Genomic DNA, 19,198 nt, shown 5'->3' on the forward strand with positions numbered 1-19,198 from the left:
TTGTATAACACAGGTTAAGATGAAAAAAATATTAATTTAAATAAGAATATACATAATATATGATATATTTAATTTAGGTATGATAGCATGTACACATCTCTCGTATTATCTATTTTATACTACTAAAATATGCTTAGTTTATTAGATAATATAAAAAAAAATTATTCTCATTATTATCTTTAATCTTTTGTTTCACTTGATTTAATGATCTTCTTTTAGTATATAATTTTTCATTTTCTATCTCTAAGTTCATTTAATATCCATCAATCAAGTTCACTAGTGTCATAGTGTCACTAGTACTTTCCATTTTATGAGAACTTCAATTATACATTATTCCTTTGTGTAGTGTGCCTGGTTCAAACAATTGTTGCATTTAAGGAAATATAAAGCTTTATTTATTGAATTAAATTGTTTTATGTTACACAAATTATACTTTTGCTTTATTTTTTATTTATTGTATATATATTTTTTTTCGATAATGTATAAATTTAAAGTAAACCCTTAATTTACTAGGTAACCAAAATATAACTCCTTGATTCTTGGTTTTGTATTATTAGAAAAACTTAGTTACATGATTTTTCATTATTTTTTCTCAACTGTTGAACTCACTTTAATATCCATAAAATTAACTCAGATTTTCAACATACTTTCTTTTTCAAGCAAAAATAATAAATGTTCTAGTAGTAAAAAAATTAAATTATGCGTAGTTATTTATTCTTTTATATAATTAGTTGACATTTTTACAAAAAATATTTAACACTTTATTCTAATATAATTTTTTCTCTGAGTTCTGAAAAAAAATAGTCACTTTTACATTAAAATCTTAATAATAACATGTTTTATGTTGTAATTTTTTTATAAAAAAATATTTAATTAATATTTAGGCTATACGAATATGGGCACGTACCCAATACTAATGAAGATGAAGTACAATTTTTATAATGAACAAAGATGAGATGAGGATACAAGTGAATTTTCATTTCAAATCTACGGCAACCAATTTACCCAATCTAAATTTAGAAAAAATATATTTTTATGAAGATTTTAATATTATGATAAAACGTGTTTTTGGAAGAAGAATTTTAAATTTCATTTTAAAATTATTCATAATATTTTCTGCCTAAGATTCATATTTCTTCTCATTTGAAAGACATGACCTCAGTATTTTGAAAAATGAATAAGAATTTTTTTAATATATTTGAATTAACATGACATTGTGAAATTCAGTGTAATGTATGATACAGAGGGTTAAGGGAGATGAATAATGGGATTTGAATGTGATTGAGATTCCAAGGAATAAGGAGATTCAGCGTAGAGAAATCTCATGAAGGCAAAGCAAAAGGCCAAACAATCTACATTATAAATCATAATGCAAATTAACCAAAACCCTAAGGTCATTATTATTATTATTATTTATTACAACTAAAGTGAAGACCTTTCAAATTGAGATACTATTAGGAACCCCCATGCCAGTTAGTCCACCTTTGCTTGTTGGATAAAGCAAGGTGTATGGCATCTTAACTGGACCAAACCGGTTTCTCAGTTTCTCATCACTGTTCATCCTCAAGATCCTTTCCTCAATGCTTGCAAGTGTTTTGCCAAACTTCTCAAAGGCTTGCAATGGCTCTGCATCAGATGTCCAATCTGGAGTATCTCTCTGCCCAAGGTAAACCTCATCACTAGAATGTTTGGACAAGATTTCCACAAGTGAAATGCCAAGAACAGCCTGAAACTGTGAACTAATTGTTTTCAGATAAGCCTTTGCAGGATCTGCCACCAGTTCATCATATTCTGGAGTTCCTTCTTCTGGCATGAATCGCCGGCTTATAGCTGGACGACTTGGTGGGAAACCTCCAAATGGATATTGTCCAAAGTTGATTGCAGCATGGAGAGCTGAGGCAATCCATATAAGAATAGTGCAGGTCTGAATCAGATCTTCACTTGTCTCCATCTTTGGCCACCAAGGTTCATTTTTCTTGTCTCCGTGACCCACCTCCCTTATTTCCTTCCACCAAGATTGAAGCTCGGTATCTTTCTTCACTGTGTCACCCTCCTTGTAGTAAAAGGAGCAGTAGTCCTGAACCCATGTCTTGATAGCAAACCAAATCTCCAACCCATCAACAGCAAAAGGGTAATCCTCAATCAATAATCGAAGACCATATGGGGAAGTTGGGTCCTTGACAGCCACTCCTCTGAAAGAACCAAATATTCATAAGCTGATCAACAACATTCTTTTTCAAATGTATTAATTTGATACATTCCAAGTTATCCCAGTTATACTAGACAAGAAGATGAAAACAATTGATAATTGGCAAGGGTCTTTTGCTTGAATGGTTTACTTACCTCTTGACAAGATCTTCAGGCAGTGCCTGCTCAGGGAAAACCCAGTCCTTGTAAAGCACAGATGAAAACTCCATAGAGTACCTAGATGGACAAACCGTTGACTCTAGAGCACCACCAGCATTGATGAGAATCTGTCGTCCGAGTGCATTTATATTCATGGTGTCCCGAAAGTGAGGATGCAATAGTTTATGAATAGGGTGAAGCACACTAAGCTGCCTATTTGTAGCTAGAATGAATGGTTCAATCACTGCATGAGTATGCAACCTGAGACACAGGTATGATATCTAGAGTTAATTTCAACAGTAGACAAACTAAGATTGTATTTAGTTTTTCTGATTGAGTTATACCAGTGGCTGACAAGTTGATGATAGCCTGAGTCCACTACCACTACATAAGCTTTGGCCAGTTGCCAGAACGATTTTTCAACGCCTTGTTCCACAGGAGTGTAAACTTTACTAATTGCACCATGTTCATCTCCATTAGGATGAGGCAAACTCAACTCAATGGCTAGGGGCTTTAGAGTTCCCTTTTTTTGCAAGAACAGAATTGTCCTGCTGGCATATGTCTTTGTAGAAGTAGAGTTAATCCTTCTAATGTATGGTATCACTGCCTCATGGAGATCTAAAATGAACAATCTCCTTTCTCTAATTGCCTATTCAACCAAATGCAAATAATTAGTATGCATCTCAACATTGGCTAAGAGTAAAAACTTGACAGTGACAACTATGGTTTAAGAACATCTTAATGTGAAAACTGAAAAACACAGCATCCTATCAATCTTCAAAATGACCTCATCTACAGTGAGCCCTTCCAGGTTACTTTCGATGTGTTCTTTTGTTATTGTACTGGTTTGATTACCATAGATTTTAGGATCTAGCTTGCTTCCAGGTGGGAACTCCTGCAGTTATTTAGGATGTCAGTGAGGAGAAAAAAATCATAGACAATTCTTCATTAGATATTGATTCTAAAATATATTAGGAATGGTAGATTTGACAATCATGACAGAGATCCTACAATTCTTTACTTTAATCCAGTCATTAACAATCAATTAAAAACACATGGGCTTACTTGGAGACCACGAATTATGACAGGATTTATACCAGCCAGCATTTCTCTAGCAAATTCTTCATCTGTTTGCCATGCAGATTTATCCACTGTTCCAAAATCCAAATCATTAAGAACATCACTTTTAAATAGTATTGTTTTACAAAATGCATGATTTGGTTTGTTTTTGCTTGCAAAGGACATGCTATATTAGTCATCCATTTCTACTACACCTGCAATCACTTGAGGCACAGGAAATTTGAGGAGCCTTTGCCCATCAGATCGGAAAATTTCCTTAAGCATCTCTGCCGGGATGTTATCCCTAACTTCAGTAAGTATACCCTCGGGCACCTCAATCCCACCTTCATAGAGTTTGAATACATCTTCAAAACTGTCAAACTCATTAGGGGTGTTGTCAAATAGAGATTCCAACTCCGGTTTTAGAACTTGAACAATGGATTTCAGTGCATAGGCAAGAAAATCTGCCATTTTCAAGTGACCAAATCTTTCATCCCTTGGAACATAGATGTCTAAGCTCGAGGCAATATTCAGCCTAGTCTCACATTTAGGATCTGCCAAGAAAACAACAAAATAAATTGACATCTCTATATACAATATTTGAAAGTTACAACAAATGAGTCCCTCAAGATATGGCAGTGGTCAAACGTAACTATACCTATCTCATAAAATTATATTATGTTCTATAAATAAGGGCTGTGGGAGGTATAATAATAAATCTGTTAATTGAGTTAACTTCAGTATATATAACAAATGTGATTCACTAGACATGAAAGGGGCCTAACTTATATGATTCGAGTATAACTACTAAGTTACTAACATCACATAAGCTCAATCATAAAGAGCAGTTTACAATATAACTCGGCAATGGAAACACAAGCTATATATGCAATTTCCGTCCTCTACCAAATTCTTGAGTTCTAGTCATTATACAATGCCACATTTAAGTTCCACCAAGATCCCAGCTACATCTTCATGTTATTTTCCTAAATATTCAATAACAGACTCCAATGAATAAAAAAACAACAAAAATAAAGCCTTACCTGATTTTGTTGGTGGTCTACCAGTTCTTCCCCTCCGAGGGTAGGGGTATTCCTTAGACCCTCCTAGAATAGGACGAGCATGTTGTGGACCCTTATCTGGATTTCCCAAATCATTATAAAGATCATAATCATAGACCCTGTCCCATTCTTGGAGCTGGCCCTTCCCATTACCTCTTAAATTCTCCAGCTCTTCCTCTCTGTACTTAAGTAGTGGCATTGGTGTCTCACTCGGAAGATATGTCTGCAATTAGTACAAAATATGTAACTTGCAACAAGAAGTCCCAGAATGAACTACAATAATTACGAATAAAAATGTGACATTCTATTTAGCGAGTACATGCATGATACTGTGTTTGTAAGTGTACCTTGTTGGAGAAGAAAATGCGATCCTTTTCATATTTATCAGCAGGGTATACCCAAGAGTTGCAGATAAAGCGAATGACACCTTGGCCAGGAACATCTTCAAGTGTCAGGCTTTTGAGGTAGAACTCACTATGATGATTGTTCCTTATAATAAAGGCTCCTGGTGTTCGTATCTCCTCATCCCACTCAAACGTAACCTTGAAGGCTGTTTCTCCCACAGTCAAAGGTGCGATTGTTGTAATCCAGTCTTCTAGATGAGCAGGCTTCCCAAGTTTCCCCTTCAAGCCATTGCTATCCCCTACAAATATTCACAAATAACACTTCAACTTTGATATAAATTTGTAATAAATGATAGGAGTTAAATATGATTTTAGACTATAGGACAATGAATCCTTAAGAATACTATGATGGACTAAAAAGAATACTATCTTATTTGTAAAGACTACATTAGCAATGATAGAAAAGTTTTACTTTTTATGGTGTAGAAGATGTAAACTGATTAAACAATACAAGATAATATCCTATCAGGTTGCTTGATCTAAGAAAGACAATGTTTAAATAATTCGCTTTAGTAGTAGTAGGTGGGAAGTAGGAAGTCATTTTCCATGGCCCGGGTCTGACAAATAACCCTAGAGATTTCATGCTATAGAACTTAAAAAAGAAGAAAACAAAAGTTAACCGACAAATTAAATATGCGTGACAAAAGAGTGTAGACTCGGGAAAACCAGTAGAAAATGATAGAACAAATTAATGTAAAGTTTATATAAAAAAGATAGATAACAGAGAACAGAAACACTGCAGCAGTAGTCTTGTTTTTTGCGTTTTTTTTATCAACTCAGTGGCACTATTCTGAAAGTAATTTTCGTTCGGTCTACGTCACAATTCACAAATCCACTGTTTTGGCTTTTTCTCATTACGTTGATTTGCTTGCGGATAAAAAAAAGAGTAATTTGCAAAAGCCGATGAGATCATAGACACATGTTTACATAAATTTTCCCCCATACACCGACAAACATATAAATTTGGAAGCATCTGTTTCCAACTTGTCGTTGACAGCAGTATACAAAGTTTCTAAACAAGTATTTCAGAACAATATTTTATTCAAATTTAAAATTGATTTTGTATGTTTTGTCTTTTCTTTTTTCGCCTCCAAGATAACAATTATTAGCAAGCAATTATTTCTTGGTTTCATACGAGTTGAAATATGTGTGGTATATTTATAATAATATTATTAAGCATAAGATAAACTGTTATATATAGTCTTGCTGAAGACTATGCAAGTTGACCAGCACTACGAATCATTCTTTATTCCAGAGTCCCCAAGGTGTCAGAAATCCTAAATCCCATTCATAACAAACAGTTTGTGGTAAGGAATTATATTATTATATACTCAGGAATTATATTAGAAAAAATAGCATATTTTAAATTATTATTTTCACATAAACATGCTTGTTTTGGTATCTAATAATTTCAGAGAAAATAAAAATGAAAGAAAAAAGTATAAAAAAAAGTAATCATATATAATCATTGAAACCCTGTGCATACACGATATGGATCTGATCTAATGCGACCTTTTTTCTTCTTCTTATTGGTAAATACTAGTTTAGTTCATTTTAAAAAAGCAAATGTAGAAAAACCTAATTTTTTTATGCAGATATTTGATGTCACTGAAGTCGAAAAAAGAAAAGTAAAAGATTATATCTTTTTCAGTTCTTAAAATAAAAATCCAGAATAGTTCGAGTTTCCTCTTCCTTCCTCTAAATTTCTTTCACTTGTAAACTTGCATGCATCATACCACCACACCAGGTCATCTTCCAAATTCTTTTATGAAATATTTGAAGAACATAAAAACACAATGAAACCTAAGTTTCACTCACAATTTCAGTTTTAAACAAAAAACCTGTTTAAAAAACAGTACTATGTCAGAAACTTTGTCATCACTAGAAAGTAGAGCTGGTAAGAGAAGTGTGTGGTGGTTCATTGAAGCTTGTGATTAAATGATTTTGAAAAGAAAGAAGCTACACAAGTTGTTTTGAACATATTAAGAGTAAGATTTGAAGTTAGAGATGAGGGAAATGAAGAGATCCAAGTTCAGCAGAGAGGTGGAAGCATGAGAGAGGAAGTGAACTGACCAGAGTCAACGTTGACGGCACTCACGAGCTGAAGAGAAACTCGTTTACCCACAAACTCGTGAAGGCGATCGAGAAAGGAGGCACTGAAATCGTTGAAGTCCAACACATTCTTCTTCATCAGCACCACCGTTCCTTTCACCCGGTGCCGGAGCTTGTCTTCGCCGGTGAAGACGTTCACGATGTTCTGAAACATTATGCGAATCGAACTCCAAAACCAACACAAAGAAACAGTAACCTTGGAGGTAGATGTTTTTGTGACTGAGCAATATATGTTGTTTGCCTTTTATAGACACAGTGAGAACAAAATTAACCCACAGTGTCTGTTGTCAAAGAACATGTTCATTTCACAGGTTAACTTTTTTGACTCAGTAACTCACTGCTTTATTTTGTCAAATATATTTATGAATAAGTTGTTTCCTGCAATTTTACCCTAAAGTTTCTATTTTGTGAATCAATTAAAAGTCCCTGTTGTATATTTCTTAAATATTATTATAAATTATTTACTATGCATTATTAGATGAATTTATATACAGTTAATTAGCATGCATGCATAGAGATACTGGTAAAACTAATTTAATCACTTGCTTATGTTAAAGTTTTAACTTCAAGTTTATTATTTAAGATATGATTATAGCATTAAGTAGCCTTGCTAAAAAAACAATATTTTGTTACAAAAATATATTGATTTAATCACTTTAAAGCTTTAACCTGACATTAAGATCTTTAAAATGTTGTTATTATAAAGGCTAAACCCTAAACCCTAAAATATAACATTTAGAAAAAATATATATTCACACTATTATGACGTTGTTATTATATAAATTTGAATGTTTTATATATCATATTACAATTGATGATTTTATAAGATTGAGTTAGACTTAAAATTTAATTCTTAACATGATATCAAAATTATTTAAAATCTATTATAATAAGAATTTGTTAATCTATTCTTTCACTCACTATCATACAGTTTCCATATTCTTAAATGCATAATTATATGATGTTCATCAATTTATTTATAAAGATAAATTGTATCCACATACTTGTATTAACATGATTAATATTATGAAATACTATTTTATTTTTAATCCATTTTTAGTGTTGTTATTAAGGAGATAGGTAAGGTTTAGGTACGTTAATTACTTTGATAGTCTCGGCCCCATGTCATTAAGTTGCGAAAATGAACCGTGTTTAATTGTAAAGAAACAAATAGCATTACTTTTGAGGACATTTTCCAGAAAAGTTAACGAATAGGGAGTAAATAAAGTATAAATTTAAGAAACGTAGTATATAGTTTTTCCAGTTTTTCGTGTTTTTTCCGGAACTCATAAAAGTTATAGCCACCTAGAAAAGTTATGAGAAAATTTGAAGGGCTGCTCTGAATTTTTTTTATAATATATATAATTTCGATATTAAGTAGTATTTTTATTTGAAAGTAATAATGACTTTATTAATATTCTCTTTATATTCATTTGATAATTTAAAAGTTAAAAACTATGTATTGACTTTCTTTAATAGAGTAAGTTTATATCCATATAAAGGATTGATAAGTTTATAAAATGTGACTATTTTTATTTCTTTTCTCTTCTTTGTGTTTTTGGATATTATTTGTCAAATTCTGGTGCTTTTACATTTAAGTGTTTTAGATGTTATTACAAAGAGAAATAAGACAATTTATTTTATTTAATATAGTTTTAAAGCATAACTTTCAAGTTTACGAGCCGATAAAAAAGAAAATTCAAGTTTACAAGTTTATGTTACTGGTGATATTTTTTTATTATATATATCTATGAATAATTTTTATAATATGTGAAATTAATAATTGATTAATATATTATTTAACCATATTCTAAATTATATATATATATGTCTATGTAAATGAATAAAAATTTTATATGATTTTTTTCATTCTTATCTCTATTTTATTTATTGCATTGTCTCAAATATTAATTAAATATATTTAAAAATAAATAAAGAACATAAAACCATTAAGAATTAAATGTTAAAATAATATATTATTTCTGATGTGACATATAAAAAAAGAAATTAGTATAAATTTTAAAATAAAATATCAAATAATAATTACAAAAATATTAAATAATTATAAAAAAAATAAACGTAATTGAAATTGTAGTGCAAGGATAACTTCTATTTTGTAAATGTTGAAAGAGAAAGTACATTGAGGATCATTGAGAGTGAAAAAAAATTGTATAACAAAACAATAGCTTTTTAATTGAAATAAAACTAACAATAAAAACTAAAATAAAATATAAGTTTTAATGTTACCTAACAAACTAAAAAAGGTTTATGCTATAACACACTCGAAATTGAAAATCATACATTCTTAAGTATAATGAATAAAAAATATTAAAACAGAATAGAAATAATTAAATACATGTCTTAAAAATGACATGAAATTCACTTTTATATTTTTTTAAAATATAATATATTATTTGAACAGAGCCATATAAAGAAATAAAAATGTGTAATTGATGTTGTAATAAAATGAAAAGTAGTGTGAAAACTTGAGTGAATTAGTTGGAGTAGATACGGAATGAATTGAAACATTCTGAGAAAAATAAAAGAATGATGCAAATGAAAAAAAAAATCAAATAAAACACAATCAATGGGAGAGAATAATGAAAATAATCTTTTAAATTATCTAATAAACTAATTTAAAATAAAGTTAGTATATAAATATACACCAAACAAATATGTACCACGCATCCATGTATCTAATTTAAAAATAAAATATTACTCATATTCATAAACATGTTTAGTTAAAAGAGTATTTTCTATTAAAGTAAATCTGATTTATATATATATATATATATATATATATATATATATTCCACTAATAATATTTAAATATGAAAATATAACTTGTGGTGTAAGTTTTGTAGAATTAAAAATTGTGTTTGGTTCTTGTGTATCTTTATAAGCTTTGATGTTCCCACTTTGCGATATCCGAGGCTTGGCTCTCCTTTACAATATTCTCAAATGCTACTTTTTTTTGGAACTCTTTAATCTTTGTTTTTACTCTTTAATCGTTAATCTTTCAAGAATTGGTGTTGGACTTTACAATATTCTCATGTGATGCTTTTTATTTTTTGTTATAGTGATCTTCGCACTTTACAATGTTCCAGGCTCTTTAGCAATGTTCTTTTCACAATGGAATTAATGCTGGAATTAAATTCTCACTCTTTCTAAATATTGGAGCTTAAGATTTGTAAATTTCGTGCTCAAGCCTGGCTCTTAATAACGCGTTACTTTGCTTCTTCTCATATTTTCTTCTCTGCTTCACCACAAGATGGTAACTGGCAGAAACATTAGCACCCAAAAGAGTGAGCATAATTTTGAAGGAAATTTCGATAAATGGATTATTTTTGCTTTTTTTGGTAAGTTTATTTAATAGGTCTATTTAGCATTAATTATGCAATACTTCAAATGATTCTTCCGAAATTTCTAGTGAGGTTGAAATATGAACGGTCATCTTCGTTGGAATTTTTTATTGTTTGTATACATTGGATACTCTTATGATACGATCGAATCCTCTATAATATAGTATATTTTGGAAAATTAAAAAGTATTATCGAATAATATGTTTAGCATAAATATTATATGTGTGATACATGTATAATACTCTAATATTAATATTAACTTGGTAAATCAGATTCAATAGTAAAGATTCATGTTGAAAGTACATTATATGTTGAAAGATAGTAAATATATGTATTCTAATAATATTTATTATTCAAATTATACATAATCGAGTATAAACTTGAATATCATAGTACCTTTTGCAGGTATTCCAACTCTAACCGAAATCTAGGAAGGATAAATTGAAGATCGAAATTTTGGTGAGAGAGAGTAATGTTTTTAGTAGAGTTTTATGGAGATGAATTCCACAGTGCAAGTTTACCATGCCAGTAAATTTGTTTGTGAAGTCTCATTGAATAATGTTGGATGAGATATAACCTCACTTTCCACTTTAAACCTTCACAATTCACCTACTTTGAGTGTATTGGTATACCAAAAGGAGACATACAGCGCTTTGGTGAATTTTAAGGCTATGGTAGTCTACATATGAATATACATAAATGAGTTCGTCGAGGATAAATAATATATTAAATTGGTTAACTTCATCATCACACATAAGTGTAAAGTACGAATTTGTTTATTAATGGTATGAACAAATGTAGATTATTTAATTAGTTAACTTCATTATCACACTTAAGTGTGAAGTATGAATTAGCTTATTAATGGTATGAATAACTGTAGAGAGATTTTATGTTCAAGAATTAATCAGCTTAACAACTTGAAAACTTAATGTATTTTTTTTACATAGTGTGATTTTTTTTGTGTTGTGATTATTAAGATCTTTATCATTTTGGATACTTATTATTCTTAATATTAGATATTTATCATTCTGGATACTTATTATTCTTAATATTTGATCTTTATCATTTTGGATAATTGTCTTGTGCGTGTTTTGGTATCACTTTCCCTTCTGTATTTTGCTTCAATTGTTGTTTTCAAATTTTTCTCAAGTCCTCCCCTTCCATGCATATAACGACATTGTACCTCAACATTTGGAATCAATGTTTTCAGCACCTTAATTTAGGCCTAGGAAAACAATAATTATCTCATTCTATTTAACCCTAAAGTATTTTATCTCATAAATATAAGCATTCACATCCATTCTTCGTAGTGAAAAACTTCTGCAAAACCTTTATTCCAAATAAATAAATTTCACTTCTTATTTTGATAAGAAATGAAACAATGTCATATTATCACCCAAGCATTGTAGGTGTAGTTCCACATCCACGAATTGTGTTGATACAGAGTGGAGGCCGCCCTCACCTTCTCTTCGCTTCTTTTTCTTGCAGTAGTGAACATAAACCAACAGGTAATAGAAAATAATCAATTGCTAATATAAAAGAAGCAACTCCTTTCAAGGATAAAGAGGAGAGGAGACCTGTCGTACTATAATGGCATATGGCTGACTTGAAATCAATCAAACATCAAAAATCAATCAAGTTAATAGTACCACCGATTCAACATTCTCCATTCAAAGGTTCTAGCAACAGCACAAACTTAGAAAAGACAGTAATTCATATAAAGACATAAGCTGTTACAAAAAGACAGGATGAGAATAGAATATCAAACATTCGCTTCACAAATAGATTCTGATTCCTCACACACCCTTATCTATAAAGTCATTGGATGGTATTAATTTAGCTTCTGAAAGGCTCAAAGTCTGTCCAATCTCTCCCTGACTATCATATTTCACAAGTACTGGAAGGAAAAGGGAAAACAGGCGATCCTCCTATCCACTTTTTGTTCGAACAGCCTATTCTTGGCATAAATTCTGATCCGAAGTGGTAAATGTGAATGCTTACAAGTGTGAATAAAATCAAACCTTTCCGCGCCAAGCATATAATGACCATCAATTTCTTTTATAAAAAAGTTATACTAAATTTTGCACAAATTCTGAACACACCTTACCACATGAGTGGCTGAAATCTTTTACACACGGCAACACTATATGACTTTAGTTTCACAAGCAAATATGACAATCTATTAACAACTCAGGCAGTATTCAATCAGAGGGGAATGAACAGATTTTTTAAGAGGCAACCTACTGAAGCATACACTTGCCTGCAACACAGCCTCTTAATTATTTATCCATTTGACTGCCAAGCAACCTCTTAAATAATTTTTCCACTTGCCACCAACCTCTCAAATAACAAGGTAACCTTAAGAGAGACTATGAATGGCCTGCTTGCCTATCCCACTTAAGGTCTGCAGAAAACTCGGCAAGTGCCGCTCGTGGATCACCATTTGAAACAGACCAGTAATATTGAGCTGTTTCATTATCAACATGCATGCTTCTCTTCAAGGAATCAACCACCTTTTTGTTGCTTTCTTCCGAGGAAACTCTGTTTGACACATAGGAAGTCCTCGTGTCCGGTACATCATTAGGATACAGCACAGCCACTTCTCGTTTTGCATAGACATCCAGCTCAATAAAGCATGTTCTGTTAATCAGAATATCAGAACTACTAATAGGGATCAATAACCTTTCCCTTGAGTATATGCCATGGTCGCTTATCATGTTGTTCAGGCGCTTTATGTTCATTACCTATCAAAACATAAAAATATCATCCAATGTTATCAATGTAAAGGCTATGTTTCAAAGAGGTTCCTTTTTCTTTTTATTAATGGCATGTACAATCTCTGCTCTGTTTGAGGGAATTGTCCTAGTTATTGAATGGGGGTTTTGGGGTCTGGTGTGGTGGGTTGTGTTAGATTCTTTCTTGTATTTTTCTTTGACTATGGCTAGTTTGTTTAAATGGGTGACTGTTGTTTTGCTTGGAGATGTGTTATCATGTACTTGTTGCTGTAACGTGCTGTGGTGGGTTGCTTGGAGCTGTGTTTTAACATGTTTATATAAACCTTGATGAAAGAATCAAGGGAATAATTGTTTACATTAAGTCAATAGCATTCAAAAATGCTCCAAACAGTAACTGTAAGTTCCGTAATTCAGTTAATAAATGAAAACCTAGCAACCTAGGATTACAACATAGTATGGGTGCATTTAGTAATGTGGAAACTACTCAATATTATTTACTTAATCCGGAAAAATGGTAAACCCTTGTATACAGGTGGCACGGACCTGAACGGAGTACTTGACGGCGAGGCTAGCCACGGTGTCGCCGCGCGAAATGAGGTGGGAGATGGCGAATTTGGCGAGGGAATTGTCTCTCCAGAAGCTTCCAGAGAGTGGGTCGCCGATAATATCGTTCAATTTCCAAGGGGCGACGAAGGCTCTGGTGAGCATCTCCCTCTGGGAGGCGACGGAGTTCCAGAGACGGCAGACGCAGCTGGCACGAGCGAGATCGGAGATCGGAAGGTTCTGGAAGATGAGGCGGAGGATGTCGGTGGAGGAGAGTGCCGAGAAATGGGAATTCATGGGGGAGATCACAGTGGCGTTGGCGGTGGAGGAGGATGAGGAGGAGAAATTGGAATTGATGAGTTGCCGGAAAATGTCGCCGTCGTCTTCGTCGCAACAACAACCCATCGGGGAGTGAAATTGAGATACAATGAATGGCGTGTGTGTGTAGGGGGAGAAAAGGGCACGTCTTATCTCACTGCCATAAAGAAAATAACGAACCTACAATTTTTATATCACATTATTATTATTATTTGAAAAACATGTCAATTCTATTTCATAAAAATCTTTTTCCTTTTCATAGGACCCCTCTCTAATGGTATGTCTTCTTGATTATTATTTTCATAAATATCCTTAATTAATTATAACTAAAAGTAACAAAACAAACATTGCATTCCAATTTTTTTCATTCTCTTGTTAGATTTGCAGAATATCCAGTGGCAAATTGCGATTTAAGTAGAAAGATAAGGATGATTAATTTAAACATATTATAAGTTTATGTAGAAAAAAATATATAAGCTATTTTAGAAGAATAATATAAGCTATTGACAAATTTAATAATATTAGATCAAGGATGAAGAAAGTATTATGTATATCATCAATAAATAATCTATAATAAAATTATAAAATAATTTATTCTTATGAATTATTTTATAATTTAATAACTTTTTATTTTAATAATAATATTTAACTTTTTATTATTATGAAGAAAACAAAAGTTAACATACTTCTGCATAAATTGGCTTAGGTGCATGTGTTTTGGGTACTATACTAAAGACTAAAAAGAACCTCTGACAGTGACAAATTCTTGCTGAAGGGAAAAGGAATATCTTGCATTGAATTGAAATGAATAGGAAAAAAATACTATGGACATCAAAGAAAAAATCATGGCATCATCTGAAACCCACCAAAGAGGAAAAACCATTAGAGCAGAATTATAGACATAAGAATCGACATGGTGACAAAAGTACAAGAAAATAGCGAGAGTGCTATGCAGTTATGGCGAGTTCTTAGATTCCTCTAACAGGGAATTGCACTGATGGTGGGCGCTGTTTGAGTCCACTTACAAACCCATCATTTTTCTGTACACTTTTCCTGCTCCTTAAGGGTGAAAGTGAAACCAATCTGGATGCAATTCTTGAAGGAGAGAAAGATCGACGGAATTTAGATGCAGTGGATGATGATCTCTTGGGAGGACTCCTGCTCAACCTTACAGGTCTTGTGGGTGAAATGGAAACAGTTGGTGGGCATTTGATCGGGACTTGAAATTTGGAATGAAATTTGGAAGCAGACGGTGGAGACTTGATCAAAAACTTGTGAGGTGTTCCACTCCTATTTCTTAATGCGACAGGGGACTTGTTCTGTTGCTGCCGTGGTGGTGAAGATGGAGACTTGATAACAAATTTGTGTGATGTTGTTCCTCTGTTTCTTGAAATGATAGGTGACCTTGTCTTGCAAAACTGTTGCTGTTGTGACTGTGAAGAAGAGTGAGTGGAAAGGAACAAAGGGTTGGGGAATAGTACAGTTTTTCTAGCCCATGGCCTATTCCTGGGAGACACCCTATTTGCCATATACCTGTTGCTTTCTTTATCAAATTCTCTGACCTTAGGAGGAGAAACCTTAAAGTTAATTCTGGAGCGAGCTCTTTGAAGTGATGGAGAACCATCATTCTGAACTCTGGTTTGCTTCTCTTTCTTCCTTCTGGCCCTCAGTTGTGTGTTTTCAAGTTCTGCTTTCTTCTTGCTCCGTTGAGACATCGGAGTTTTTGGGTCATCTGGGGCAGTTTTCTTTCCAACTGCTGAGACTATTTCCCTGGCAAACTGACTTGCCTGCAAAATTTCTCCAACAGTTTCGCCTACAAGCATTGCAGGCAGTGACATTCTCTTCCATTCACCTGCATAAGGGTTCACAACAACGATCACAATAATAAAAGGGAAAGCCAATTAACCCATGTTCTCCTTAATCATGTCCAAGACCAAGTAAAGATAAGATTTCTCTTTGCTAGTGAGTAGAGAGAACGAACAAAACCTGTGTTTGATGGAAACTTTCCCACTGGAGATCTCCTTGATGCACCATTCTTGATCCTTCATCACAGCAAGAATACATAAAAAATTACAATTTGCAACAACAAATGGCATAAAGTTTAAGAATGGTAATACATGTCATTCATCTACAAAGTATCACACATGTGAAGTCTCTTAACACCGTCCATAGTAGTAACTACCAAAGATGATTTCTGATTGATTGGTACATAGAAATGAAAATCAAAGTTCAAAGCTACAATATGGCGATCAGACTCATGATGAGTGACTCTTGCTATGAACTGAAATTGAAGCAAAATCGAAAGCAGACCTGAGTGACTCTTGCTTGCACCTGAGACTTGTTCTGAGATAACCTCTTGTGCTGCGAGGGCTGAGATTCACCCCCGACACCACCTTGGTTCCACCAGTCACAGTGTACTGAAGTTCCTGCAGCCGAGCGACGCATTGATCCACCTTCAACCACCCACAATAATTCACTCACAAGGTTCAAAATTTATCTGGTCTCATGAGGAAAAATCACTGGCATTAGCATGTATTACCTTGTTTAGAGTTTCTTTAATCAGAACAGGATTGAGAGCCGCCAAAAGTTTCTTCTGCTTTTGTGGGGTTCTTGCAACCATCTTCGGAATATCCGAGGAATGAAATCAAGCACACACAAGGTGGGTCTCCAGAATTTTTCTCAGAAACAATCTCTCCAACTTGTACCTAGTGCCCACCCAACCAAAGATTGGATCTGAATCTCTCTCTCTCACACACTCTCACTCTCTCTCTCTAATAGGAAGACACTTTACCAAACCCTTTTGCTTTTGGTTGCAGAGTTTGGCTCCTAAGTGGTGTTGACATCCAACAAACACAAACTCTGTGTAACGTTTGTTTTCCAACGGTCGACTAAATCTATGTATGTCTATCACTCTATCCTAAGCAAGCTAAATCAACGCCAACGGCTATATGCAACTATTTCTTTTTGTCCCTATTTTGGTTGGGCCCACAGATGATTACGTGGGCCTGCTTCCATTTGTCAACAAAGCTTTGTAATAAAACGTTATAAAGCTGACTCTACAAAAAGTTTAAAGTTAATTTCCTTTCTATATAAATTAAGCAATATATATTCAAATATTTTATAAATAATGTACATCATGCCATTAACTATGAAATAAACGTTAAAATCTCATGTTCCAAAGTTGAATCAGTTTTTCATTTTCTTAAAAGTTAAAAGGAGTTTTAAATTGGATATGTCGTTGGTAGAAAATTATTATTATTATTATTATAAATAATAATATTTCTTATGTAATAATTTGTTGTAATTAATAAAAATAAATAAATCTAAATCTGACTCGAAGTGTATTTCAATTAAATTCGAAGTAAGAACTTTACTTGGCCATTAACTTATTTGACTTCTATGTTCCACCGTAAAGATTTTTTTTTTTTTTAAATTTGATGAGGACTTTTCAATATTTCCCCCATTTTCAGTTTTGACAACGATATATTCAAACTAGTTTAATTTCATATTTTTTTTTTCACCCAATCCATGTAATAATAAGAAAAAATTGAAGAAAAATATGCGATGATTGAACTTTGGTTATCATAGTAACTTTAAAACAACACAAAAACATAAAGGATAAAGATTCACATATAGTTAACAATTCTCCTCCCAATACCCACCCACTACACATGTAAAAGTATATATGTAACTAAATATGATTAATTTTATCACAATTGGTTAAAAGTAAATGAAGGTGATTAGATAATAAAAGATATTCTTCAATCGGATTTTTTTTCCCTCGTTGTTTAAAGATACACATGCGTTAGTACAGAGATGTGGCAGGTGCTAAAGGACAGAAAGCGTTTATAGAAGACATGAAATGCCATTACAAAATATTCAAGAAATTGAGGTTTTTGATTGTTAGGGCATTGATTTTATAGGGCCCTTGCCATCTTCTTTTCAAATGAATATATATTAGTAGCAATTGAGTATGTTTCTAAATGGGTGAAAGCAATTCCAGCACGACATACAGATTCTAAGACAATCATTAAATTTCTTAAAAGAAATATTTTTTGCATATTTGGCACTATCCAAGAGTATTGATAAGTGACGGTGGGTCTCATTTTTGTAATACCCAGTTGAAAAAAGTGTTAGAGCATTATGGGGTTAATCATAAGGTGGCATCAGCTTACCACCCACAAACAAATGGGCAAGCATAAGTTTCTAATAAAGAAATTAAGAAAATATTAGAGAAAACGGTTGTTGCATCAAGGAAAGATAGGTCGATCAAACTTGATGAAAATTTGTGGGCGTATAAGACTACATTTAAAACTCCTACTTTCCTTTCCCCATTTCAGCTAATTTATGGAAAAGCTTGCCATCTTCCGATGGAATTGGAATAGAAAGCATATTGGACATTAAAGACACTAAATTTAGATGTTAAAGGAGCTGGGGAAAGAGAAAATTGCAAATCCAAGAACTTGAAGAGATGAGATTAAAGGCATATAGTTCTTCAAAGCTTTATAAAAAAATGCACAAAGAAATATCACGACAAGAAGATTGTGGAAAGAAATTTTCACCCCGGTCAGTTTGTGCCTTTATTCAATTCTAGATTGAGACTTTTTCCTGGGAAATTAAAATCTAAATGGTCAGGTCCTTATGTTGTGAAAGAGGTCAAGCCTTATGGAGCAATAGAGTTAGAAGAACCAAAATCACACATAAGCTGGGTTGTAAATGGTCAAAGGGTAAAACCTTACTTGGGTAATGAACAGGAAAAACTCACTACGGTAATCCTTTTTTATGACCCTTAAAGACACAAGCGTCAAGCTATATGACGTTAAACGAGCGCTTACTAGGAGACAACTCAGTCCACATTTTAGTTTTATGTAGTGTTGTTATCTTTGTTTTGACATGTTTTCTTGCAGGGATTCTTGCCCAAGTGAGTCAAATCTCGCTCAGGCAAGTTAAATGACGAAAAGTGGGGTGTTCTCGGGAGTTATCTCGCTCAAGCGAGAATCTCGCTTGAGCGAGATTGACAACGAAATTATCACTCAAGCGAGCAAATTCTAGCTAAAGTAAGTTTTATGTCGGAAAAATTAAGTTTCTCCCAGGGAATCTCGCTCAAGCAATTGTTTTTTTTTTGCAAAAAAAATAATCTCAAAGGCAACCCAATCCTTATATGTCTCCCGATCAGTTTGAACTTAAGTATTTTGGCCTGAGGACAGGTTCTATTATTCAGGGGGTAGATCCAGCAAATGAAGCAAGGCCATATAGAA

At 32.8% G+C, this 19,198-nt stretch overlaps 3 protein-coding genes across 3 annotated transcripts; all 3 read right to left on the reverse strand.

The window, feature by feature from the left end:
• Positions 1 to 1,325: 1,325 nt before the first annotated feature.
• On the reverse strand, positions 1,326 to 7,318 carry LOC137829822 (putative linoleate 9S-lipoxygenase 5). The gene is made up of 9 exons (XM_068636778.2): positions 6,944 to 7,318; positions 4,814 to 5,109; positions 4,449 to 4,689; positions 3,621 to 3,959; positions 3,412 to 3,497; positions 3,134 to 3,241; positions 2,691 to 2,995; positions 2,344 to 2,607; positions 1,326 to 2,192 (listed from the first exon to the last, which is right to left on the reverse strand). Exons 1-9 carry the CDS (start codon positions 7,134 to 7,136, stop codon positions 1,439 to 1,441), a joined length of 2,586 nt encoding a protein of 861 aa, XP_068492879.1. The 5' UTR covers positions 7,137 to 7,318; the 3' UTR covers positions 1,326 to 1,438.
• A 5,065-nt stretch (positions 7,319 to 12,383) lies between these two features.
• On the reverse strand, positions 12,384 to 14,216 carry LOC137829823 (peptidoglycan-binding LysM domain-containing protein). The gene is made up of 2 exons (XM_068636779.2): positions 13,623 to 14,216; positions 12,384 to 13,088 (listed from the first exon to the last, which is right to left on the reverse strand). The coding sequence occupies exons 1-2, from the start codon at positions 14,025 to 14,027 to the stop codon at positions 12,714 to 12,716; spliced, it is 780 nt and encodes a 259-aa protein (XP_068492880.1). The 5' UTR covers positions 14,028 to 14,216; the 3' UTR covers positions 12,384 to 12,713.
• A 494-nt stretch (positions 14,217 to 14,710) lies between these two features.
• On the reverse strand, positions 14,711 to 16,859 carry LOC137829824 (microtubule-binding protein TANGLED). The gene is made up of 4 exons (XM_068636780.2): positions 16,480 to 16,859; positions 16,251 to 16,393; positions 15,927 to 15,982; positions 14,711 to 15,792 (listed from the first exon to the last, which is right to left on the reverse strand). The coding sequence occupies exons 1-4, from the start codon at positions 16,558 to 16,560 to the stop codon at positions 14,909 to 14,911; spliced, it is 1,164 nt and encodes a 387-aa protein (XP_068492881.1). The 5' UTR covers positions 16,561 to 16,859; the 3' UTR covers positions 14,711 to 14,908.
• Between the last annotated feature and the right edge of the window lie 2,339 nt (positions 16,860 to 19,198).

The sequence above is a fragment of the Phaseolus vulgaris genome, chromosome 7 (assembly GCF_051622355.1).
Source record: "Phaseolus vulgaris cultivar YP4 chromosome 7, ASM5162235v1, whole genome shotgun sequence".
NCBI lineage: Eukaryota > Viridiplantae > Streptophyta > Magnoliopsida > Fabales > Fabaceae > Phaseolus > Phaseolus vulgaris.

What these genes read in the sequence shown, in the direction of transcription:
- LOC137829822 (XM_068636778.2), bottom strand. Translation starts at nt 7,136, where the DNA reads ATGTTTCAGAACATCGTGAACGTCTTCACCGGCGAAGACAAGCTCCGG. An exon ending in AAGGGCTCACTGTAGATGAG is followed by an intron (nt 2,996 to 3,133) that starts GTCATTTTGAAG and finishes TTGGTTGAATAG; the next exon opens with GCAATTAGAGAAAGGAGATT. An exon ending in CCTGAAGATCTTGTCAAGAG is followed by an intron (nt 2,193 to 2,343) that starts GTAAGTAAACCA and finishes TGGTTCTTTCAG; the next exon opens with AGGAGTGGCTGTCAAGGACC.
- LOC137829823 (XM_068636779.2), bottom strand. Translation starts at nt 14,027, where the DNA reads ATGGGTTGTTGTTGCGACGAAGACGACGGCGACATTTTCCGGCAACTC. An exon ending in CCGTCAAGTACTCCGTTCAG is followed by an intron (nt 13,089 to 13,622) that starts GTCCGTGCCACC and finishes ATGTTTTGATAG; the next exon opens with GTAATGAACATAAAGCGCCT.
- LOC137829824 (XM_068636780.2), bottom strand. Translation starts at nt 16,560, where the DNA reads ATGGTTGCAAGAACCCCACAAAAGCAGAAGAAACTTTTGGCGGCTCTC. An exon ending in TTAAAGAAACTCTAAACAAG is followed by an intron (nt 16,394 to 16,479) that starts GTAATACATGCT and finishes GGGTGGTTGAAG; the next exon opens with GTGGATCAATGCGTCGCTCG. An exon ending in AAAGTTTCCATCAAACACAG is followed by an intron (nt 15,793 to 15,926) that starts GTTTTGTTCGTT and finishes ACCCTTATGCAG; the next exon opens with GTGAATGGAAGAGAATGTCA.